Here is a 22,873-nt window from a genome sequence, read left to right on the forward strand (position 1 = left end):
CATCATGAGGAAGCAGAGGCAACAGTTCTTTGTGTGAGGTGGTGGCGTTTTCACACATTGTGTTTAAATTCCCCCAAAACATTGTTTCACTTGAGACACATTTTCCCTTCGTTTCATGAGCTCCTTCATTTTTGGTATCAAACCTTTAGTTTTATCCACAACACGTTTGCGTTTGCATTTTGCAGTTTTTCAGTTTTATTCATCAAAGCCTTTTCAGTGAGTTTCCTGTTTCTTTTCCCAGACTCCAAGTCAGAGCACGAGGCAGCATCATTTGTTTGACTCATTTTTTATTTATTATTTTTTTTTTTTCCATTCAGTTTCAGAGAACTGGGATGTTTAAATCCATCCACAAAAACAATTCTTCTCAACAAGGCGGCATCCGCGTTTCTCCTTGAAACATGATAAACTTTCGCATACACAAGCGACAGAGTGCAGACGTCACTCAGCGCACGGAGCAAACACAATGCACAGATATTATTCGACCAGCATCCCGTTATTCAACTGTTCCAAACGGAGAACCACACACAAACATGCACAGGTGAGCTTACCTGTCCTCCATGACAGATGTGTGATGTGGCGCTTTGTCTTTTGTTTGACACCGCTGCACTTACTGTGCGTCTCGTTGATCCATTTGCGCTGTGAGCGATCGCTTTCTTGTTGCCTTTTTTGTTGACAAAATTGTAACGACTTGCCTGTCATTCAAAAGTGGTTTGAGAGGATGAGGTGAGGTCCTGTGTATTTTGTGTGACGCGCTGATGCTGGTTCATGTAAATACGCTGAGTCCAGGTGAGTTTAAGCGTTTAATAAATCCATCGCAGCCACTTCAGCGGCTTTCAGATTACATGTGCCAAAAGATGGTGAAGGTTTGCACTGGTGGTGAATATGTAACAAAGCAAAAAAAAACTGAACCAAAGCGGTCAACAAAACTTACGGCCACCTAACACTCGCCTCTCTCCTCACTCAGTGCAGGTGAACCAGCTCCCTACATCACCTACGCCAATCATCCCCCAGTGCCCACGTGACCCAAGCCCTGCGCGTCACCGTGGCAACCAGACCAAACAAATCAAAAGGCGAATAATCCACCAGTGCAACAGTGCGGCTCCTACATGCACTGAAACATCGCAGTCCGAACTCCAACTGTGTCGTCTTCAACGTTTAAATCCAGCTGACAACAGATCTGTTTGTGGGGGCTGACACCTGAGTGGGAAGTCCCGCCCATCCAGGTGAGGGAGGAGCTTTCCCCCTTTATAAGCTCAGGTGTGGACAGTTACTGCCTCTTCGTTCGGGGCCTCTGGATGTCAGGAGGAGAGTCTGCGTTTCACTGCTCCCCTGGTCGAGCCACTGCACCGAGCCAGTCACCCCACCTGGGCCAGCTCCAGCAGTGATCTTGTTGACGGGTTTGGTGCCAGACTGCTGCTTTGTCGGGATGAATGTAAACCAGGCTGCAGCATCAGGACTGATTAGAACCAACCATTTGGTTAAAGGACTGGGAAACTCTTACCTTTCTGACTCACATTCATACTGTTCAACTGCTTGTAGTTTTATCCTTGATGTCTATATATTGTACACATTGTTTTAATGATTGATGGCTGTGAACCAACTGATTTTTTTTTTTTACTACGTTTTGTTGTGTCTTTGGTTCTCGGCAGAGGGAGGAGCTGCGGGGAGGACGCGTTGGATACACACACACATTGCATGCATGGTGGCAGGTTTGCAGTGCAGTGGTCACTTTATTGGTGTGTGGATTTGCCCTTTCTGTTGCAGTGTGCAGTTTGCAGTGGTTTGCAGTACTCACGGTGAACACACATGGTGGTTGTTGGGGTTGGCGATAGAATCTCCCCGCAGTGAGTACCCTGTCTAGTATTTATGCTATTTTATTCCAGTAGCTGGCATAGTACTCACTTTAGTATTATCATTGTATGATAAAAAGACTTTTGTTATAAAATTATAGCGTCTGTTTCTGTTTATTTTTAGGTCCTCTTCTCATTTATTTCATTTTTGTAAATGAATATTATTCATTGACTGCACGACTACGGCTCTTCTTACCTGTAAAATTTGCTTGTGTCAATTGTCCAGCAATCGCAGCCTCTGTTGGTACTTTTGATACCTGCTCCTCATTGTATTTACTGGACTTGGTCACAAAGTGGCGCTGCGAGCAGGGTTAGAGCCCCAGACGTGCATTCAAGTCAGTCGGTTCATTGCTGTGACTTTTTAGGCATTTGTTTCTTGAACTGTATGTTAATTGTGTTTTTTTGTTTTTTTTTTCAAGACAAAGCAGCAGCTGGCATCCCCTGTAAATCTGACATTCATTCAGTAGGTGTAGTTTTTCTTCGGCCTTGTTCCTGCCTTGTCCAAAATGGAGCAGCAAAATGAATCCCCCCCTCAGGCAGGCCCCTCCAATGCACAGGATAGGCTGGTTTATATACCAAGAGAAAGGGCTTGTCCTCTGTTCAGTGGTATTGGTGAAATTGATGTCCAGAGTTGGGTTGAAGAAGTAACATGTATCATGCGCACACGGAGGCCTGCTCCTATCGATAAAGCCCATTTCATCCATGACCACCTGATTGGTGATGCCCGTGAGGAAGTTAAATACCAGCCATCCCGGGTTGAGGAGGACCCTGATCGTATTTTTGACGTCCTCCGCACCCAGTGCAGCTGCCCCCTTTTCATTTATGGCAGTTAAAGAAGCTTTTTATGCCAGGAAACAACAGGAAGGAGAAACATTGAGGGAATCTTCACATGCACCGTTTTCCTTGATGGACAAGATGATCCAGAGTTGTCCAGAGAAACGCATCCCTGATGCTGCTAAATTGCTGTGTGAGCAGTTTGTAGAGTGTGTGGCGGGTGGAAATTTGAGACGAGAGCTCTAGAGAATTACTCGCCAACACCCTGAGTATGATCTCCGTGATATTCGGGATGAGGCTCTTAGGTCGGAGCGAGAGGGCAGGTCAAAGGAAGAACTAGGCAGGCCCAGTTCCCTCCATGGACAGTATGCAGCATGCAAGACGCATCAGAACACAGGATACTGGAGGGTCAGAACTGGCTGAGCTGAAAGAAATGTTGAAACAGCAGCAGGCCCAGATTGACCAGCTCACACAGGAAATAAGGTCAAAACGTACTTCATCTAGACCCAGGACCTTCCAAAACAGAGGGCCGCTCATCTGTCGACGGTGTCAAAAACCAGGCCATTTTGCTAAAGACTGATGAGGAGAGGGTAGTTGCCCCTAACCTTACTCAGAGCTCAGTCACTCAACGTTCCCAACTCCACCAGTCGGAAAACTAGCTCCCTAGTCATCAAGGACGCGCCTGATGCCAGCCCCAATCCAGACATCTGTGGAGTTCTCGGCATGAATGTGATCCGTGATTTTGGTTCTAGTCATCAGTTACAAATCAGTACAAGATTTGTAAAAATGTAAATGCACAAATAAGCTGAAACTGAATAAAACGCCTGAATATGTTTTCATTATTAATAAAGCGACCAAAGATGTAAAATGTATTACAGGTGTTTATTCTAGGTGAAGCTGAGAGTAACTATTGAGTATTGCAATTGGTTTTATGTTGACCAGTTTTATTTTTTGTTTGTTTCTTTGCTGAAATCGTAGCTGACACACAGGTGAGACACGAACAGAGAGAATGAGAGACGGGGGTTTGAGTTGTTCATTGATGTGAAATAAATTGATTAATGCACTTTTTCAACATGTGGATTCAAGTCCGAGTGAAGTCACAGTCATTGGTGTTGAAGTTCAAGTCAAGATGTAAGTCTTTTTATATGTTGTCGAGTCTAATGTCATCAAATTAACGAGTGTTACTTGCTTTGGAAACGACGGATTTGAATGACGTCACGATGGCGTAACGTCACGGCAGGAGCCGAGGTTTTAAATAGAGGCTCTCTGGTGATGGCCTTCAACATCCTCTCTCATCCAGAGGACAAAGGGCCCCAATGACCACGAGGAAGGAGGGAAGCCCGGATCTCTGCAGCCGCACCGTTGACATGGAAGCTCAAGGCTCGTCTCAACACCGCTGACAAGATGCCTCGGACACAGGCCGAAGCAACGCCATGTCAGCTGTTCCCCGGCCAAGAGACCCGATAGGCTCCCTCTGGAGTGTCGGCTCTTCCTGTTGTGTCTTCTGAAGGAGTCGGAGGATGTTGGCCGACGGAGGCCCTGTGTTTTTACAGGGGGCTCATTGTTTCTTTTTTTAATCAGTTCTCCTCCAAACACACAAAATATCAACGTTGGGCGCCAGACAGGATTCACACTGTCAGAAAAATAATTTATAGTTTTATATTCATGAAGATAATTGAAGAGGCAAGAAAAAGACCCAGCTATTGCCTCCCTACTAAATTAATACCACAAGGAAAACAAAGAAAATCAGTTCAGGGATTAACGTTTCTTTTAAGTACAACAAAGGTTGATTACAGCTTCAATCCTCAGATATTCAAATATATCAGTAAGAAAACAAAGAAAATCAGTTCAGTTTTTTCATCTAAAGTGTCATGATGTTCAGACTTTGGCCTGAGTTGATTTGATTTGTTTGCTGTGGCTCAGTTGTTCATTTAAAGCTTTGATTAAAATTTTTAACAAGAGAAATGAAATAAACAGTGAATGATAAAATCACATTTCAACACACAAGTCATTCATGATTGTTGAATTAGAACAAAATAAAAGACTTCCCTTCACTACTGCCGACCAGGAAATAAACACAGTCCCTCCTTCTTTGTCACGTGTTTAGTTTTATGATGCAACTGTTGATCGAGGTTCAAACCTGCAGCTACTTCCTGCTCTGAAACATTTTTTCTTTTCCTGCTGTGAAGTGAAGCAGTTCCTCCGTGCAGCTACAAACAAGTAAGTAGGCTCTGACCGTTTGTATTCACTGTATATTATTTACCTGACTGATGGTAGGTCATTCATTCAGATCAGGAAATCAGATCAAATCAAGAGTTTTAACATCGGCTCCTTTAAACGTTCGACGTTAACGTGGAAAATCTCTTCCTGGACTCTTGGTTGTTCAGCACTAGTTAATAAATGTCAGGATAATAAGAGCAATGTGTGTGTAACTGTAACACGTCTGTGGCGTCTATGACCATGAATGATGTGGATTTTATTGTGATTAGTTTTGTCGTCTGCTCCTCTTCCTGGAACAAGTCAGAGTCTGATAACTCCTCCCTCTTCCTGTAGCAGCTCCACTCATATTTCCTCATGTCTCCTTGTTCCCTCCCCTTTAGATCTCTACATTGAAGATGGGTGTAAGCAGCATGTGGTGAAGTGTGAGAGCTGACAGGCTCCATTCACTGTACAATCACATGTTGTTCAGATCAGAGCTCAGACTAGTTTCACTTCTAGCAAACAGAAACTCACACAGTCGTCGACACTGAGAGGTGAAATGGAGCAGAAAGGAGTTCAGCTGGACAGAGAAACCTTCTCTTGTTCCATCTGTCTGGATCTACTGAAGGATCCTGTGACTACTTCCTGTGGACACAGCTACTGCATGAACTGTATTAAAAGCCACTGGGATGAAGAAGACCAGAAGGGAATCTACAGCTGCCCTCAGTGCAGGAAGACTTTCATACCGAGGCCTGTCCTGGAGAAACACACCATGTTAGCAGAGTTAGTGGAGCAGCTGAAGAAGACTGGACTCCAAGCTGCTCCAGCTGATCACTGCTATGCTGGACCTGAAGATGTGGCCTGTGACTTCTGCACTGGGAGGAAGCTGAAAGCCTTCAAGTCCTGTATAAACTGTTTAGCCTCTTACTGTGAGAAACACCTCCAACCTCACTATGATGCAGCTCCATTAAAGAAACACAAGCTGGTGGAGCCCTCCAAGAAGCTCCAGGAGAACATCTGCTTTCGTCATGATGAGGTGATGAAGATGTTCTGTCGTACTGATCAGCAGAGTATCTGTTATCTCTGCTCTGTGGATGAACATAAAGGCCACGACACAGTCTCAGCTGCAGCAGAAAGGACTGAGAAGCAGAAGGAGGTGGAGGTGATGCTAGAAAACATCCAGCAGACGATCCAGGAGAGACGCAAAGACGTGGAGCTGCTTAGACAGGAGCTGAAGGCCATGGCTCACTCTGCTGATAAAACAGTGGAGGACAGTCGGGAGATCTTCACTGAGATGATCCGTCTCCTCCAGAAAAGAAGCTCTGATGTGGAGCAGCTGGTCAGATCCCAGCAGGAAACTGAAGAGAGTCGAGTCAAAGATGTTGAGGAGAAGCTGGAGCAGCAGATCACTGAGCTGGAGAGGAAAGGCTCCGAGCTGAAGCAGCTCTTAAACACAGAGGATCACAACCAGTTTCTACACAACTACCCCTCACTGCCACCACCCAGTGAGTCTACACACTCATCCAGCATCAAGATTCGTCCTCTGAGGAACTTTGATGGCGTGAAAGCAGCTGTGACAGAGACCAGAGAGAAACTACAGGACATTCTGAGAGAGACATGGACAAACATCTCAGTGACAGTGACTGAAGTGGATGTTTTACTGCCACAACCAGAGCCAAAGACCAGAGATGAATTCAGGAAATATTCATGTGAAATCACACTGGATCCAAGCACAGCAAACAAATATCTGTTATTATCTGAGGGGAACAGAAAAGTAACAAGAATGAATCAATCTCAGGCGTATTCTCATCATCCAGACAGATTCACTGGTTATTGTCAGGTCCTGAGTAGAGAGAGTCTGACTGGACGTTGTTACTGGGAGGTGGAGTGGAGAAGAGGAGGAGTTGATGTAGCAGTCGCATACAAGAATATCAGCAGAGCAGGGGGGTCATATGAATGTGGATTTGGATACAATGACAAATCTTGGTCATTATGTTGTGACACAAACAGCTATGAATTTTACCACAACAACATCCAAACTCCTGTCTCAGGTCCTGTTTCCTCCAGAGTAGGAGTGTACCTGGATCACAGAGCAGGTCTTCTGTCTTTCTACAGCGTCTCTGAAACCATGACTCTCCTCCACAGAGTCCAGACCACATTCACTCAGCCTCTCTATGCTGGACTCTGCTTATTGAATGTTGGAGACACTGCTGAGTTGATTAAAGTGAAATAGACATAAGTCTCTTCAGGGACAGTTGGTTAAAATGTGTCTTCTAGTCTCCAGGTGGTTTGGTCTCCATGGTTGTAGCTGAGAGCTCATTGTTGTGTCATGTCTTCACTGCTCAGAGATCAGCCGTCAGTCACACTTTGTGGGCGGTACTTTGTCGTCTCCTGGTTTGTTGTTTGCTCGATGTTGGACTTTGTTTGGGTGGCGCTCCTTCCTGTGTCTGTTTAGCCACGGAGGCTCTCACTGCTCACCATGACTTTGATTCACATAAACTGACATTTGTCCACATGAGAATCTGAACTTGTCTGTGCTCTGAACATCTTTGTATGTTGTTGTTGTTGTTGTTGTTGTTGTTGAAATGGATGAAGAGACGAGCTCATGTCAACTGTAGTGATCATGATCATCATCAATCAGGACATCAGTCATTATCTGATTGTACATAGCTGATATTCTAAGTCCAACTAACTGATTGTGTGGATGAAGTGAATCTGTGCATGAAATGACTGAACAAGAGTCATTGATCAGACTTTACTGATTTAATGGGAGAACAAAACTGAAGCTTCACATGATTAATAAAGCTGCTGTTTGTCACACATGAACAAATGACCGTCTCCTGTCTTTATTCCAGGATCTCAGCATTTTGCATTTGCTTCTTTTTTATTGCGTTTTTTATTTTCTTTTTGAATCAAATAGTCCCTTAAGTTGACAGCCTTGTGTTTTCTGTTCAACTTTCTGCCATCTCTGTCTGTCTGTGTTCTCTGAGCCCTGTTTACATGGAGGAAGATGAAGCTCTTGATGAGACAATCCAGCAGAAGAGTCTGACACAGGCCTTGTAGTGTTCAAAGTTTAACGTCACATTTTCTAGTCCTTTTAAATTGTGGTAATATTATAATTGCATACAACAATGTTGCAAAATTTTCAGAATAAACCTGGTAATAATTTTACAGGTAATAAGATTTTGTTGTGAACCCAAATGTAGGAGCCATTTAATCTCACATTCAGTGTTTATTTTATGTTAATAAGTGATATAAGTATTTATGTTTTCACTATTTAGTTGAATGGTATTTAGCATGGATCCATGTTAGCATTGGCCCTATTGGCATTCGTCTGTCAGCATCTGGGTTGGAATCCGCCTGTTAGCATCCGTGTTAGCATTCAACTGATTTGTACGTTCAGTCATTCATCTGTTAGCATTGGTCTGTTAGCCTTCATCTGGTAGCATCCATATGCTAGCGTCCATTTGCTAGCATTAATCTGATTTGTATGTTAACACTAAAATGTAAATTCAATGATTTATGGCTCCAGAAGGAAGAATTTAAAGCATGTTTAAAGCCGGTGGATGGAAAAACACTGTGTTCCAAATGATCATTCAAATTGTATTTAAGTGTCATAACGATTACATTTTTTGTTTTTCAATCAAACTCATGGATGGTATTGTGTCGCATGGCTCTTTGGATCACTGAAATCAATCTCAGACACCTGTGATAATTAGTTTGCTGGATGAGTCCAATTAAGTAAAAACTACTTAAGAAGGGCGTTCCACATTATTAAGCAGATGACCATTTCCAAGCAATATAGGAAAGAAGAAGGATCTCTCTGCTGCCGAAAAGCGTGAAAAAGTTCAGTCCCTTGGACAAGGTATGAAAACCTTAGATCTTTCAGGAAAACTTAAGTGTGATCATCGTACTGTTAAGAGATTTGTGGCTGATTCAGAGCACACACGGGTTCGTGCAGATAAAGGCACGATGAGGAAGGTTTTCTGCCAGACAGATGCATGGGATCAAGAGAGCAGCTGCTAAAATGCCGTTACAAAGTAGCAAACAGATATTTGAAGCTGCTGGTGCCTCTGGAGTCCCACCAACATCAAGGTGGAGGATCCTCCAGAGGCTTGCAGTTATGCGTAAACCTTCTATCCAGCCGCCCCTAAACAATGCTCACAAGCAGAAACGGCTGCAGTGGGCCCAGAAATACAACAAGACTCATTTTCAAACAGTCTTGTTCACTGACGAGTGCCGTGCAACCCTGGATGGACCAGATGGATGGAGTAGTGGATGGTTGGTGGACGGCCACCATGTCCCAACAAGGCTGCGACGTCAGCAAGGAGGTGGTGGAGTCATGTTTTGGGCCGGAATCATGGGGAGAGAGCTGGTCGGACTCTTTAGGGTCCCTGAAGGTGTGAAAATGACGTCTGTAAAGTATGTGGAGTTTCTGACTGACCACTTTCTTTCATGCTACAAAAACAAGAACCGTACTTTCCGTAACAAAATCACCTTCATGCATGACAACGCACCATCTCACGCTGCATCATCGGCTGCTATGGGCATAAAAGCAGAGAAACTCATGGCGTGGCCCCCGTCCTCCCCTGACCTCAACCCTATTGAGAACCTTTGGAGCATCCTCAAGCAAAACATCTATGAGAGTGGGAGGCAGTTCACATCCAAACAGCAGCTCTGGGAGGCTATTCTGACATCCTGCAAAGACATTCAAGCAGAAACCCTCCAAAAACTCACAAGGTCAACGGATGCAAGAATGTGAAGCTGCTATAAAATAAGGGGTCCTATGTTAAAATGTAACTCCACATGTTGAGATGTTTTTGATTGAAATAGCTTTTGCTTTCAGTAAATATGACCCTAATGCTGCAGATTCAAAAGATGAGCATTTTCAGTTCTTAACAACCTGTAAAATGTGATAAAACTCTGCTGTGCGTGATAATTTGGAACAGTGCATTTTAAGTTTTTCATGTTTGAAAAATACTGTTGTCATTGGGAGGTTTGTTCAGTAACATTAGAATTCATTAAACTAACGGTTGATGACGTGAAAATTATGCCGACTGTCATTTGCATTGACTGTTTAGGAAAATCTGAGACAAATATCATTTGCAAAATAATTTGGAACACAGTGTATTTATGAAGCACACTGCACCTTGTGCAAAAAAAAAAAGTTTGAATCTTGGAACATTGGGCATCAAGGCGCTGGAATCCCACAGCTAATCAGAAAAACATGAAGATGCCATAAAATGCCAGCAGCAGACGCTTTCAATCAGCCAGTATTATTCCACATCAGGATCTGGAGCATCGAGGTCCAGCGCGACCAAGTCTGCTACAACTCCAGTTGACCTGTGGACAGCGTTTGGGTCTACGCCCACACTAAAAGAGGAGGTGCTCTGGACTCTTCACACGGTGGTTAAGCACCAGTCATATACTGGCAATGAGAACATTGATGAGCTGTTCTAGACCATGTTCCCGGATTCTGACATGGAGAAACAAGTGCGGAAAAGACGAGACGGACGAGACGTTGAAGATGAAGCGATTTGGATCAGCCCATTTCACCAAGAGAGACCTCATCTCCAAAGTTAAGGGCCCGTTCGTGCTGACGTTCGACCAAAGTCTGAGTCAAAGGAACAAGACCAAGCAGTTGGACCTGCACGTACGTTTTTGGGAAGGCGAGCGGGTCCAGTCAAGGTACCTGGGGTCCCAGTTTATGGGACATGTGACAGCTCAGGACGTACTGAAACATGTCAAAGTAAGTAAAGTGTTTTAGTAGCGAGCGTTGCATGAGTCTTCTTCTTATCAGCAGCACAGTACTAGATATGATACCAGAAGTAACAGAATAAGACTCAGGACAGTAAGTGGAACTATAAAACTGCAAAGATTTATTTTCATCTCAGGAGTGTGTGGACCAACTTAACCTCAGGAGCCTAGTGTCCGTCTCAATGGATGGGCCCAATGAACTTCAAACAGTTTGAACTTTTCCAACAAGAGGATGCAGAACTGTATGGAGGTGCTCAGCTTTTTTCTGTGCGTAGCTGTGGACTGCACACGTTGCGTAGTTCTTTGAAAAGTGGCTTCACCATGTGGCAGCTGGACAAACTTGTGAGAGCCGTGCACACACTGTTCCACAACGTACCAGCAAGGAGAGAAGACCACAGCGCACAAAAGACTACAGCGCCGTCACAAAATCCACCATCTTGCCCTCACCGTGTTGTGGTCATCGGTGGATTGAGAACCTGCCTGTGGTAGAGAGGGATGTTGCAGTCTGGCCATCACTTCAGCAGTATATGGAAGCAGTGAGAAGAAAGAAAGTCCCCAACCCCGGGACAGCGTCCTTTGACACTGTCCAAACTGCCCTGAAAGATCCACTCATCTTGGCAAAGCTACAATTCTACACGACTATTGCCAGGACGTCTGATGCCTTTTTGACGAGCTATCAAACAGACGAGCCAGTGACGCCTTTCTTCATTAAAGACTTGGCTGAGCTGATTGAGGTAATGATTTCTATGGGTAGCACACCACATCATCACCACAACATTCCTGTCACTACAGATTAGACCTAATTGATGTGACACTGTGTCATTGAAGAACAGCTACATCCGTCAGTTTCTGTTCATGCATTAGGATTTTGATGACGACACATTGTGGTAAATGTGGATACAGTTGACTTGTGTTTACTTTTGAGGTTGTCTTTTGACAGGGTCTACTCAGGTGCTTCATCAAGAGAGAGGTCCTGCAGGACATCAGCACACTGCAGCTAACCAACGTGGATGTAGCTGATGAAAAGAACTGGCACCAGCTAAAGGACACTGACATTGGCTTGGGTGCTGAGTCAGCCCTCAAGGTAGTGTGACCATTTCTAAAGATCGTTTCATGAATTGTAGTCAGGATGCAAGTAGCACACATCATTTTATTCTACGTACCATTTCCAGCTTATTCCCCTTTTCAGAGCAGCAGCAGCTCAGAGCTCAGAGTCCTTGAGTTTAGAATGGACCGCATTGATGTCCAGCTTGTTCAGGTGTTGTTGCAGGTATTTTCCTGGTGCGTCTTTAAAGTTGTCGTCACTTAGATGAGCTCTGAAACAGTCACTGGTTGATATGGAAACTGTTTTCTGTTTACATGTCCCTTATACACTGTGATAAGTCAGAGTGGTAATAACTTGGATCAGAAGAGGAATGTCTCTGGTTTCACAGCATCAACATATGTGCAACATCCCTCCTAAACACGTGCACACATACATGTATTTATTCTACCTGCTGTTTTGCACTGTCTGCATCCTCACCAGCAGAGATGTGTGAATATATACATATATTTATATACATGAGCAAACTCATCTCCCATATTTTCTTACTTGAACGTTGCCTTGTTTGTTTGTAACATGTTGTTTTGTATATCTTCTATATTCTTCTATTTTTATCCTTTAGTCCACCCATATGTGCACTGTCTCTGCTGCTGTTAACTAGAAGTTCCCCATCTTATCTTATCTTATCTTATCTTATCTTATCTTATTATAGAAATATTTTGACACTGATAAAATGACTTCCTGGATTTGTTCTGTGGTTCACATCTACAGTTCAGCACATGGTTAATAATCAGTTCTGGTCACATGCTCTGATCTCTTTCACCTCTACAGCCTCCACAGGTTCATTGGGTTCAGTCCCACAGCTGAAGAGTTTCTTCTTCCTGGATGGAATCCAAGAAATAAGACGACGGATGAAAACAAATCTAAAAGTAAATGGACAGTAAAGTTAAAAAAAACAAACACACTCACCTCATACACAGAATCAAAAGAAGCAGAGGAACCAGCACCATCAAAGTTAACCTGATCACATTCAGTTTTACTGGTAATTTTCCTACAAATGAACAAACACTGATATGAGGTCTTTGTGTCACTAACAGAGTTGATTGTTCAGATCAAGCAAAGAAACAATGAACCGTGTAAAAACATTCTGACAGTAGATGTTGTTGTTTTAGAATCACTGGAGGTTTTCTCTGCAGTGACTTGTTGATAATCTCTGATGCAGTGAACTGATATTTGAATCTTTATTTACCTGTGACACCAACCAGGTGTAAGGTGGAGTTATGACGTCCTCTTCTGTTCTGGGCTTCACAGTAATAACTCCCTCTGTGTTCAGGTCTGAAGTCAGTGATGGTGAAGATCTGTCCTGAAGCTTTTGGTGAGTCTTCATTCTCCTTGTACCAGGTGTAGTTAGCTGCTGGGTTAGCATCACTGCTACAGGTCAGAGTCCCTGAACTACCCTCCACTATCTCACCAGATGGACTCACTGACACAGAGGGAAGCTTTGGAGGATCTGGAGGAGAATTAAAACAAGTCTGTTTTTGGCTAAAATGAGATCAGTTCTTCAAGGAGCAGAAACAACACAACTATAAACAGGATATGTTGCACAAAACCATCCCAGACAGATTCAGACGTTTCTTTTGATACGTATATTTTTTCTTAGTTTTCATGTCAGGAATAGTCAAACATGACAACATCACAGTACTTTCAAAAGAGAAATAACACAGCCAGGCTACTGAATCACTTGAGGGGGATCAGCAAATACAATCTTTGCTCTACTCAGTTCAAACAGTTTGGTTCCTTGGAAAGCAACTGGTGGTTATATGCCCCATCAAACAGAGCATCAGCAAGACGATAAAGTCAAAGTAGAAAGGAGGGGGGAGGTCATGAATGACCCTCCTCGATCGTCAACAACACCATCCATTTTTCCCATCTTGCGTGATACAGATCCCTTTTCAGTCTGAGCAGGAACGTTAGTCTCTCCATCTGGTGAGTTTCTTCATTAACCTCTGACCAGTCAGAGTTTGTGGGTGGGTCTGACTGCAGCCACTTACAGGTGATAGCTTTTTTTTTTTTTTTTTTGCTGCTACAGACATTATTTTTAAGAGGTATTTGTCATTTTCTGCCATCCCGTCAGGTAAATGACTTAGAAAAAGAGTTGTAAATGGTGGAGGACTCTGCTGTCCCAGTATCCGTTGTGTGGTTTTCACAGCATCGTCCCAAACGGGCCGTCGTCCTGGGCAACTCCAAAAGATGTGGTCGTGGTTTGCCTCATCACTTCCACATTTCCTCCAGCAGGTGTAAACCGCTGTTATTGAATATGTTTTCATTCTGGGTGTTAGAAAAAAACCAACAAGGTTCTTCCAACAGAATTCGCGCCACAAATAGAACAAGAAGTGGAAAAAGCATCACCACACATATTATCCCAATGTTTACAAGTTTACAATTCTCTCTCCCATCTCTCTCTGATGTATGTTGTGGTATCATCTCTGCTCTTTGCAATGCCCTGGAAAAGCTTTGAACATATTTACAGGTACCTTTATATGCCCGTATTATTAATTGTGTTATTTCGTTGTGATTCTGCAGTTTCCTTTACCCGGACTTCTTTCATAAAATATTGTAGATATCGAAAAAAAATCCTGATTTTCTAAGTTATATTTTTCTTTCAGTGCTTGAAAACTTTGTAGCGTATTTTTTTTTTTTCCATTATATTACAATAAGCAGTAAAACCCTTATTTGTCCAGTACTTAAACCTGGAGTCCATAACATACTTCAGTTCAAAGTCTGTGTCATGTCCAACACATTAGATTGTTTTCAGTTGGTTCCACAAATTGAATTGCTTCACAATCCCAAACCAGATGTGTAATGTAAAGGAGACAAATGGGTTGAAATGCTCTTGAAATGTTGCCATTAATTTGTTTCCACCAATCACCGCTTCTATAGGGATGCCCCTGCTTTCCCCTGCCACGTCCTGACACTTTGCCTCATATCCACCATCACACCAGAGAACCACATATTTTAACTGGGCAGCAAGATAAAAACTCCTGAGATCAGGGAGAGACATACCAGCCCTTTCTTCATTAACAGTCAATGTGCTGTATTTAATCCTTGTGTTTTTCCTTCTCCGAATAAAACGCGAAATTTGTTTGTCCCATTCATGAAATTGACTTGTTGGAATTTTAACAGGCAGTGACATAAATAGATATAATAGTTTAGGTAAAATAGACATTTTTATAAGGTCGATTCTTGCACTAAAGCTTAAAAAAAAAAAAAAAACTGTCCAGTTACCAAGATCTTCTTTGATTTTTTTGTTTCGTAGCAGTTTTTGTACAAATCATTAGGACAGTGAGTCAACCAAATTCCCAAATATTTAATGACGTTTTGAGACCAGTCGACTGGTATTCTGTGTTTGAGCTCCGGTGAGGGGATATAATTGAACGTTAGTACTTGAGTTTTCTGTATGTTCAGTTTATAACCTGAATATGTGCCAAATACATCAAGGAGATCTAAAATGATAGGAAGGCATTTTTCTGGGTTTCTGGGTAATTCTCTGCATCTAGTCTTTCCAGCACTGCACTTATTTTATTTTTCCTGCTGTTCTGTATCATATGGAGAGAGCGTCTGATATCATCATGTGTTTGACGCCCCCTGATGAACCCAGTTTGGTCGCTATCAATTCATTCTGGCATGAATGAGTCTAATCTTCGGGCCATTATTGATGCATATAGTTTATAGTGGTTGGTTTAGAACCGAGATCGGCCCATATGAACTACATAGCAATTTATTCTTTCCCTCCTTGGGGATAAGAGAAATGATCGCCTCGTTCCATGAAGGTGGGGATGACTTGTTTTCTAATGTCCAGTTAAAAGAGTTAAGAAGTGTTGGATTCAGCTCTTCTATAAATATTTTGTACCATTCAGCCGGTAGTCCATCGCTTCCTGGTGTCTGATTATTTTTAAGTTTATTCAGTGCTGTTTCCAGTTCTTTTTCTCTAATCTGTGATGTCAAACGTTTATTTTGATGATCTCCGATTGTAGGTAGATCTAATGAGTCTAGAAAGGTTATTTTATCTTATTTTAGTTTCTAGCACTGGCTGCGAATATAGGTTCTTATAACATGATTGAAAAGCAGCATTGATTTCCTCTAAGTTATAGTATATTTGTCCTGTTTTACAGTCCAATATTTTATATATTGATTGGGAAATTTGCTTTATGCGTATTTTCTTTGCTAGTAGTTTCGTATTTTTCCTTAATTTCCTTCATTTTTAACTGGGTTTGGGGGTCTTGGTTTCTGCAGTGTTGCTTTTCCAGTTCTTTTAAACTGTCCTCAAGCTGTTTTAGTTTATTTTCTTTTGCCTTCTTGATTGCCCTACTGAGGGATATCAGTTTACCCCTGCACACTGCCTTTAATGTATCCCATAATACATTTGGGTTCACTTCTCCATTGTCGTTATGGTCAAGAAAGGTCTTAATTTCAGAACTCACATCTTGTATGACTGATTTGTCATCAAGCAGACTTGTATTCAGGCAGATTCAGACCTTTCATGAACATCTGTCCTGGATAATCCAAACACTAGTGTCCAGCTTATAGTACTTGTCTCCACATGTGTCCCCAGCCAACACTTGGTATCTGATCTCATAATAATAATCAATGATGGGTTTATTATTTCCTGTCATTTGATCATTTGGGTCAAATATTATAATTTTATAACAGCTGTTAGCTACAGTGGATCTCTATTGTTGTATCAGAACCACAAACACTGGTTTGTTTGTCACGACTTTGATATTTTAGAACCAGTAGTTAAGTCTCTCTCTCACCAAAGGAAAACACCCTGATGTATCATTTATTTATTTATCTGTAGCTGACCTGCAAAAACTAATTAAATCTAGTAAGTGTTAGAATTATACATTTGTGATTATTGAGGAAATACGCAACTTAACTCCACGTGTACTTATACATCAACATAAGCCTTTTTTTTTAAAGATATAATCACTTCTTTCTCAGTTGTTTTTTTTTTATTATTTAGTTTGGTAACAGCTCTAATTACTAATGAACAAACACCACTTAAGGCTATCATCATCTATAATAGCAGTCGAGTGTTATTCCTGTATGAAGCAACATTCTGCTCATGGAACAGCTCCACTGCTGAGTAGTGACACTAAATGTGGACTCAGGTCAAGTTACTCTGATGTGTCCTCAGTATTGTGGCGAGTTCACACGTGTACTTTAAGCTGGTCACTGGAGATCAGTCTGAACGGAGCCATAGTTTAGAAAGTTAGCAGGCTAAGATTTACAATATTTGGGAATGTTTCCAACAAAGTGATTAATTAATTAATACTCACACTGGACATCTATGAACAGAGATGAAGACTTTGAATATCCGTATTGATTCTCAGACTTGCAGTAGTAGTTTCCACTGTTGTTAGAGCTGATAGAAATGAAAGCATGCACACCATCTGATCCTTGACTCAGTATTTGGTTCTCCTTGTACCAGGTGTAGTTAGCTGCTGGGTTAGCATCACTGCTACAGGTCAGAGTCCCTGAACTACCCTCCACTATCTCACCAGATGGACTCACTGATACAGAGGGAAGCTTTGGAGCATCTGGAAGAGACAGATGGAAACATAAGTTATAACTAAAATAAAGAGAAAACCTTGTCATGGGGGACAAAGTGCAACAGACTGGATTTGTATGTTCACTCACATTTTACATCAATTGTAATGTATCTGGACGACATCTTTCCCATCGTGTTCTCAGCTGTACATTGATACTCTCCAGAGACAGAGGGCTGGACAGAGCTGAGGACAAGCTGTGGTCCATTACTGACAAGTGTTTGGGTCTTGTACCAGGTGTAGTTAGCTGCTGGGTTAGCATCACTGCTACAGGTCAGAGTCCCTGAACTACCCTCCACTATCTCACCAGATGGACTCACTGACACAGAGGGAAGCTTTGGAGCATCTGGAGAACATAGAGAACATTATGAAATTAGTTTTTAACTTCAATATCAGTTTGTTGTTAAAACATTAGACTTCCAACAGGTCTTTGATGACTAGTAATTTAATCTTGTTATCCTCCACATAGTGTATTTTCTGCATAGTGGTCCACCAACAAAGATCACTCCATAATAATCTGAGAGGAACCAGAGGAACCCAGGGGAACTTCTAAGCAGCTAAAGGCCTCTCTCACATTGGTTAATGTTAATGTTGATGAATCCACTGGACAACCATGAGGACAAGGACCAAGACACTGCTCTGTCTCCAAAAAAGAACATTTCTCCCATCACTTCGCTAAACCTCATGAAGACGACTGTTGGGATTTTTTCAGTGGACAGATGAGACCAAAGTAGAATAGTTTGGTTTAAATGTTTGGGCATCGTCACGTTTGGAGATGAACCAACTCTGCATTCCAGCACCAGAACCTCATCCCTCCATGACACATGGGGGCGCTAATGTCCTGGTCTGGACCTGTTCTGCTGCATCTTCTCTTCTTCTAATTTCAGGACACAAACTTCCACTGATGATTTAAGTGATTTTTATTGAAAAATGTAGACAATTAAGTTGTCGCACATCAACTTTTAACCAGCTCTGTGTGTCTTCAGTCACATTAGACAAAACTTCAAAGCAAAGTAAACTCACAGACTGAAGGAGAGCGGTAATCCTCATGTCCACTGAAAGCACAGGAGACGGTGTCTCCAGGAGAAAAGTCTTGTTGAACTGAATAAGTGTCTTTGTTCATGTTCAGTCCATTCTTGTACCAGACGTAGGAACGAGCAGATAGACGACACCTGCTCTGACACTTCACCTCTGCCCAGTCAGGATACAATATTGGAGATGTTTTCTTGGCCTCTACATGGAGAACTGAAGTGAACAGAGAAATATCATTTTAACTGTTGTCACCCATTAAATAAACACATTCATCAATCGTTCAGTAACAGTAATGACATGTTTCACATTTGACATATGTGGAGGAGAAATTCTTACCTGAGACAGTCAGAGTGACTCCAGGTGAACCAGTAAAACGTCCACCTTCTTGGTTTGTTATGAATATGAACTTGTACTCAGCTGAATCGCTCTCTCTCAAGTCTGAGATTCTCAGAGTGCACTTGTTCTCATTGCAACTGTGAGTCACACGACCAGAATACTTTGAGTCTGTCGACAGATCATCAGGTTCAGACCCTGTGAACCAAAATGTTTTCTCCACAGTTGTAGAACGGCGCCCAACTTTATATGGGTATGTGAAGGAGCTTTTTATTTCCACTGTTGATCCTTTTACAGCACAGATCTGAGTAGAAGAGTAAGTCACTCCATAACCAGTCTGACCAAGTACCACTGGAACACAGAGAACATCAGAGACTAGATTTAGATTCATTGATTAAAGTCAGAAAAATAAACACTTTACTGAAAAATCACCATCAAAGGGGAAATGTACTTAACTAGAAGGATGTGATACATGAACACAACAGTCTGCTCTGCATGGGTGGAGTGGTGTGAATGGAAACTAATGACAAATGTGAAACACTGAGACGTGTGCAACAACTGTGGTGAGAAAACTCTTAACAGGAACACAGAGATCACAGATAGTAAAGTAGACTCTTTACAGAATGAGAAAGAACCACTGAACTATAAAACTGTGGCCTAAACAAGAGGTGGTCAGAGCAGACTCTACCTGCTAAGGAGACTTAGATTACTTCAGAGTGCACGGAGCACTCCTGAGGACCGTCTATGACAAACACACACTGGACACTTTAATGTTTTTATTACTTCTCTTTAGCTGCTGTCTTTAAACTGCTGCTGCATCACTGACTATTTCTCCACTCTGGGACAAATAGAGGGTTAATGTTTAAGAATCAACACATTTCTACAATAATCAAAGTCAAGTGTAAGAAGCTAGTCACTAGAAATGTGTCATTTTTACATGAAAACTAATCTGTGAGCTTATACGTTTTGTAAGAAAAAATAATCAATCTACAGCTGTTAGATAAATGTAGTTGAGTAAAAAGTATAATATTCCTGCTCAGTACCTGACACAGAGAGAAGGAAGACAAAGAATCCCCTCATCGCTGCAGTTAAACCCATCGCTGCTCCTCACGTCTGTCAAACAGCAGACAGATCACATACTTAAGTACAACAGTACGTCAGTTAGTGGCAGAATATATTTCCTGTGTAGAGACACCTTCTTCTGTCAGAGACCGTTCTGTTAAACATATCTTCCTTCCTCTTTACATCATTATTATGCATCTGCAAAGTAATGACTGTAAATTCTCAAGCTGAAATGAAGACATGATTCTTACTTCTGTTTTTCATCAATAAACCTCCTATGATGTGACTTATAGACTTGATCATTATAGACTTGAGTGTCACTCTGTGAAATTAAAAGTGAATTTCGGAGACATATTTGTTTAAATCTTTCTTTTTCTAAAGTTTTGCTGATACAGTCAAGCTGTGCAACATCAGCAGTTCCTGGTAGATACTTTCTAACAGTCAGTCTAAAAATATATTCAGAGTAAAGGGTGTTAGTTTCTATGTTCCAGTCATTTCTCCTATAATGCTGCATCTTATATGAACTCAGAAAGTGGTTGCTGTTGAAATTAGTTCTTCTAGGTTCAAAGTTTGTCTTCAAAATAACAGACTTTCATCAAAGTGTTGACCAGAGGCCATGAAATTCTCAGAGGTTTGATGACGACAGGAGAAAGAAAACTTTGAGGAAGAGAAGTGGGCGTTACCAAGTTGAACTAATCTCATCTTTGACGACCAATGGGAGTGACTGATACAGTTGATTGACACACAGCTCAAAGTTCCCAAATGATTCCTGAAGGATCCACCGTCCACAGCTTGAAGGACTATCAAACGTCTACAACACAGTAAATACAAAACTAAGTGTATTAACATTTCTGACCTGGCTTCCTCTGGCGTTCATGAATTTCAAAGATGACAATATAATACGGTGTGTAATACCTGAGAGGACGACAACCAGTCTAGAGGAAAGAAGCTAAATGAGCTAAACATGTTAACACACATGAAATCAAAACACATGACATCAATTCAGTGAAGATCCATGATGATACATCTCAGGATGCATATTTGACATGACTCGCTGACCTTTAACCCCATCAGTTCACAGCCCTTACAGAAGTATCCCATCGGCCAATCAGGAGCCAGCTGAATGGACATGTCAGCATCTGTGAGGGCAGACGAGTCCTGGTCCAGAAACAAGTTTCCATAGAACCTGTCAGACACAAACACAAACAGAGAGGGAAGAAATGAATGTGATGAGAGAACAAGGACACAGTTCAACTGTGTTTGTGTCACAGATCACAGATCAGCTCTACTTTGGTCGTTGTGATCACAGGAGATGTCTTCTGTAAATATGTCACTGTCTGGCTGTACTGGCCTCCATTAAACAGCCCTGCACTGGAGAACACACACAGGTACGTCTCAAAAAATTAGAATATCATGCAAAAGTGCAATATTCAAAACACCTGGAAAGGTTTCCTGAGCCTTTAAATGTTCTCTCAGTCTGGGTCAGTAGGCCACACAATCACAGGGAAGACTAATGACTGGACAGATGTCCAGAAGGCAGAGGTCACTGACACCCTCCACAAGGAGATAAAGCCACAAACAGTCATCGCTAAAGATGCTGGTAGAGCTGTATCCAAGCTGTATCCAAGCATATTCATAGAAGGTTAAGTGGAAGGAAAAGGTGTCGTAGGAAAAGGTGGACCAGCAACAGGGACAACCACAGCCTTGAGAGGACTGTCAAGCAAAATCCATTCAAGAATTAGGGGGAGATGACGTAGACAAATCCTATGGGCCACAAATGCCACGTTCCTCAAGTCAAACCACTCCTGAACTAGAGAATACGTCAAGAGCATCTTACCTGGGCTGAGGAGAAAAAGAACTGGACTGTTGCTCAGTGGTCCAAAGTCCTCTTTTCAGATGAAAGTAAAATGTTCATGTCATTGGGAAATCAAGGTCCCAGAGTCTGGTGGGAGAGTGGAGAGGCACAGAATCTCCTTTGCTTGAGGTCCAGTGTGAAGTTTCCACAGTCAGTGATGATTTGTGGCACCGTGTCATCTGCTGGTGTTGGTCCACTGTGTTTTCTGAAGTCCACAGTCAACGCAGCCACCGACCAGGAACATTTAGAGCACGTCATACTTCCTTCTGCTGACAAGCTTTACTTTTTATGCTGATTTCATTTTCCAGCAGGACCTTGGAACCTGCCCACGTTGCCAAAGGTACCAACAGCTGGTTCAGTGACCATGGTGTTACTGTGCTTGACTGGCCAGTGAACTCACCTGACCTGAACCCCACAGAGAATCTATGGGCTGTTGTCAAGAGGAAGGTTAGAGACACCAGACCCTACAAGGCAGATGACCTGAAGGCTGCTATCAAAGCAATCTGGGCTTCCATTACACCTCAGCAGAGCCACAGGATGATCACCTCCATGCCACGTCACACTGATGCAGGAATTCATGCAAAAGGAGGCCCAACCAACTAGTGCATTAAAATGAACATACTTTTCAGAAGCCTGACATCTGTGTTTAATATATATATATTTTTTTTATCAATCTTGTGTAATATATATAATTCTCAGACACTGTGTTCTCATTATCTGTATGTCATGATCACGTCCTGTATCATGTTTTGAGTTTCCTGTTTTATTTTGTTAAGTTTCAGATTTCCTGTCTGTGTTTCCTCGTGTGTGTCCCTTGATTGTTAATCGGTTTCTCCTGGTGTCATTGCCCTGATCTGTCTCACCTGTGTCTTGTCGTCCCCTGAGCCCTCTTGTGTATTTATGGCCCTACTTTCCCTTTGTTCCTCGTCTCATGGTTGATGTTACTTTCTGATGTTGTCTCCGCACCACGTCCATGATTCTTTCTTTGATTTTTACATGTTGGATTACCTGCCGCACGCAGCGCTTTTTGTTCCTGTTTGTTTTCATTAAAAACCTCTTTATCCCGGATTCAGTGCCTCCTCCTCAACTGTCCTGCATTTGGGTCCTACCTCACCCTCTACAACCCTGACACTGTGAGCCATGATCATGAAGATTACAAGACATGAAGGCTTGAAATATTTCACTCATGTGTAATGAATCTAGATAATATATGAGTTTCACTTTCTGAAGTGACTGACAAAATACTGAACTTTTTCACGATATTGTAATTTTTTGAGATGTAGCTGTTGCCACTTGTTGAAACACTGCATGACTACACACTCACTTGCTGCTTTCGATTGCTTGTTAACACAAATAGATA

At 42.2% G+C, this 22,873-nt stretch overlaps 2 protein-coding genes across 5 annotated transcripts; one reads left to right on the top strand and one right to left on the bottom strand.

Annotated features, from left to right (window-relative positions):
* The first annotated feature begins 4,394 nt into the window (after nucleotides 1-4,394).
* Nucleotides 4,395-7,337, top strand: LOC125003852 (tripartite motif-containing protein 16-like). The gene is made up of 2 exons (XM_047578082.1): nucleotides 4,395-4,844; nucleotides 5,225-7,337. Exon 2 carries the CDS (start codon nucleotides 5,383-5,385, stop codon nucleotides 7,054-7,056), a length of 1,674 nt encoding a protein of 557 aa, XP_047434038.1. The 5' UTR covers nucleotides 4,395-4,844; nucleotides 5,225-5,382; the 3' UTR covers nucleotides 7,057-7,337.
* A 4,874-nt stretch (nucleotides 7,338-12,211) lies between these two features.
* LOC125003856 (B-cell receptor CD22-like) lies at nucleotides 12,212-19,862 on the bottom strand. Of its 4 annotated transcripts, XM_047578089.1 has the most exons (8): nucleotides 19,640-19,861; nucleotides 18,600-18,947; nucleotides 18,255-18,476; nucleotides 17,323-17,577; nucleotides 16,962-17,222; nucleotides 12,872-13,132; nucleotides 12,592-12,673; nucleotides 12,212-12,503 (listed from the first exon to the last, which is right to left on the bottom strand). In XM_047578089.1, exons 1-8 carry the CDS (start codon nucleotides 19,692-19,694, stop codon nucleotides 12,413-12,415), a joined length of 1,575 nt encoding a protein of 524 aa, XP_047434045.1. In that variant the 5' UTR covers nucleotides 19,695-19,861; the 3' UTR covers nucleotides 12,212-12,412. The 4 variants fall into 4 exon arrangements, with proteins under 4 accessions (XP_047434045.1, XP_047434047.1, XP_047434046.1 ...); XM_047578091.1 differs by lacking the exon at nucleotides 17,323-17,577 and having other exon boundaries at nucleotides 19,640-19,862; XM_047578090.1 differs by lacking the exon at nucleotides 12,592-12,673 and having other exon boundaries at nucleotides 12,212-12,545; nucleotides 19,640-19,862.
* Between the last annotated feature and the right edge of the window lie 3,011 nt (nucleotides 19,863-22,873).

The sequence above is a fragment of the Mugil cephalus genome, chromosome 2, assembly GCF_022458985.1.
Source record: "Mugil cephalus isolate CIBA_MC_2020 chromosome 2, CIBA_Mcephalus_1.1, whole genome shotgun sequence".
Classification (NCBI taxonomy): domain Eukaryota; kingdom Metazoa; phylum Chordata; class Actinopteri; order Mugiliformes; family Mugilidae; genus Mugil; species Mugil cephalus.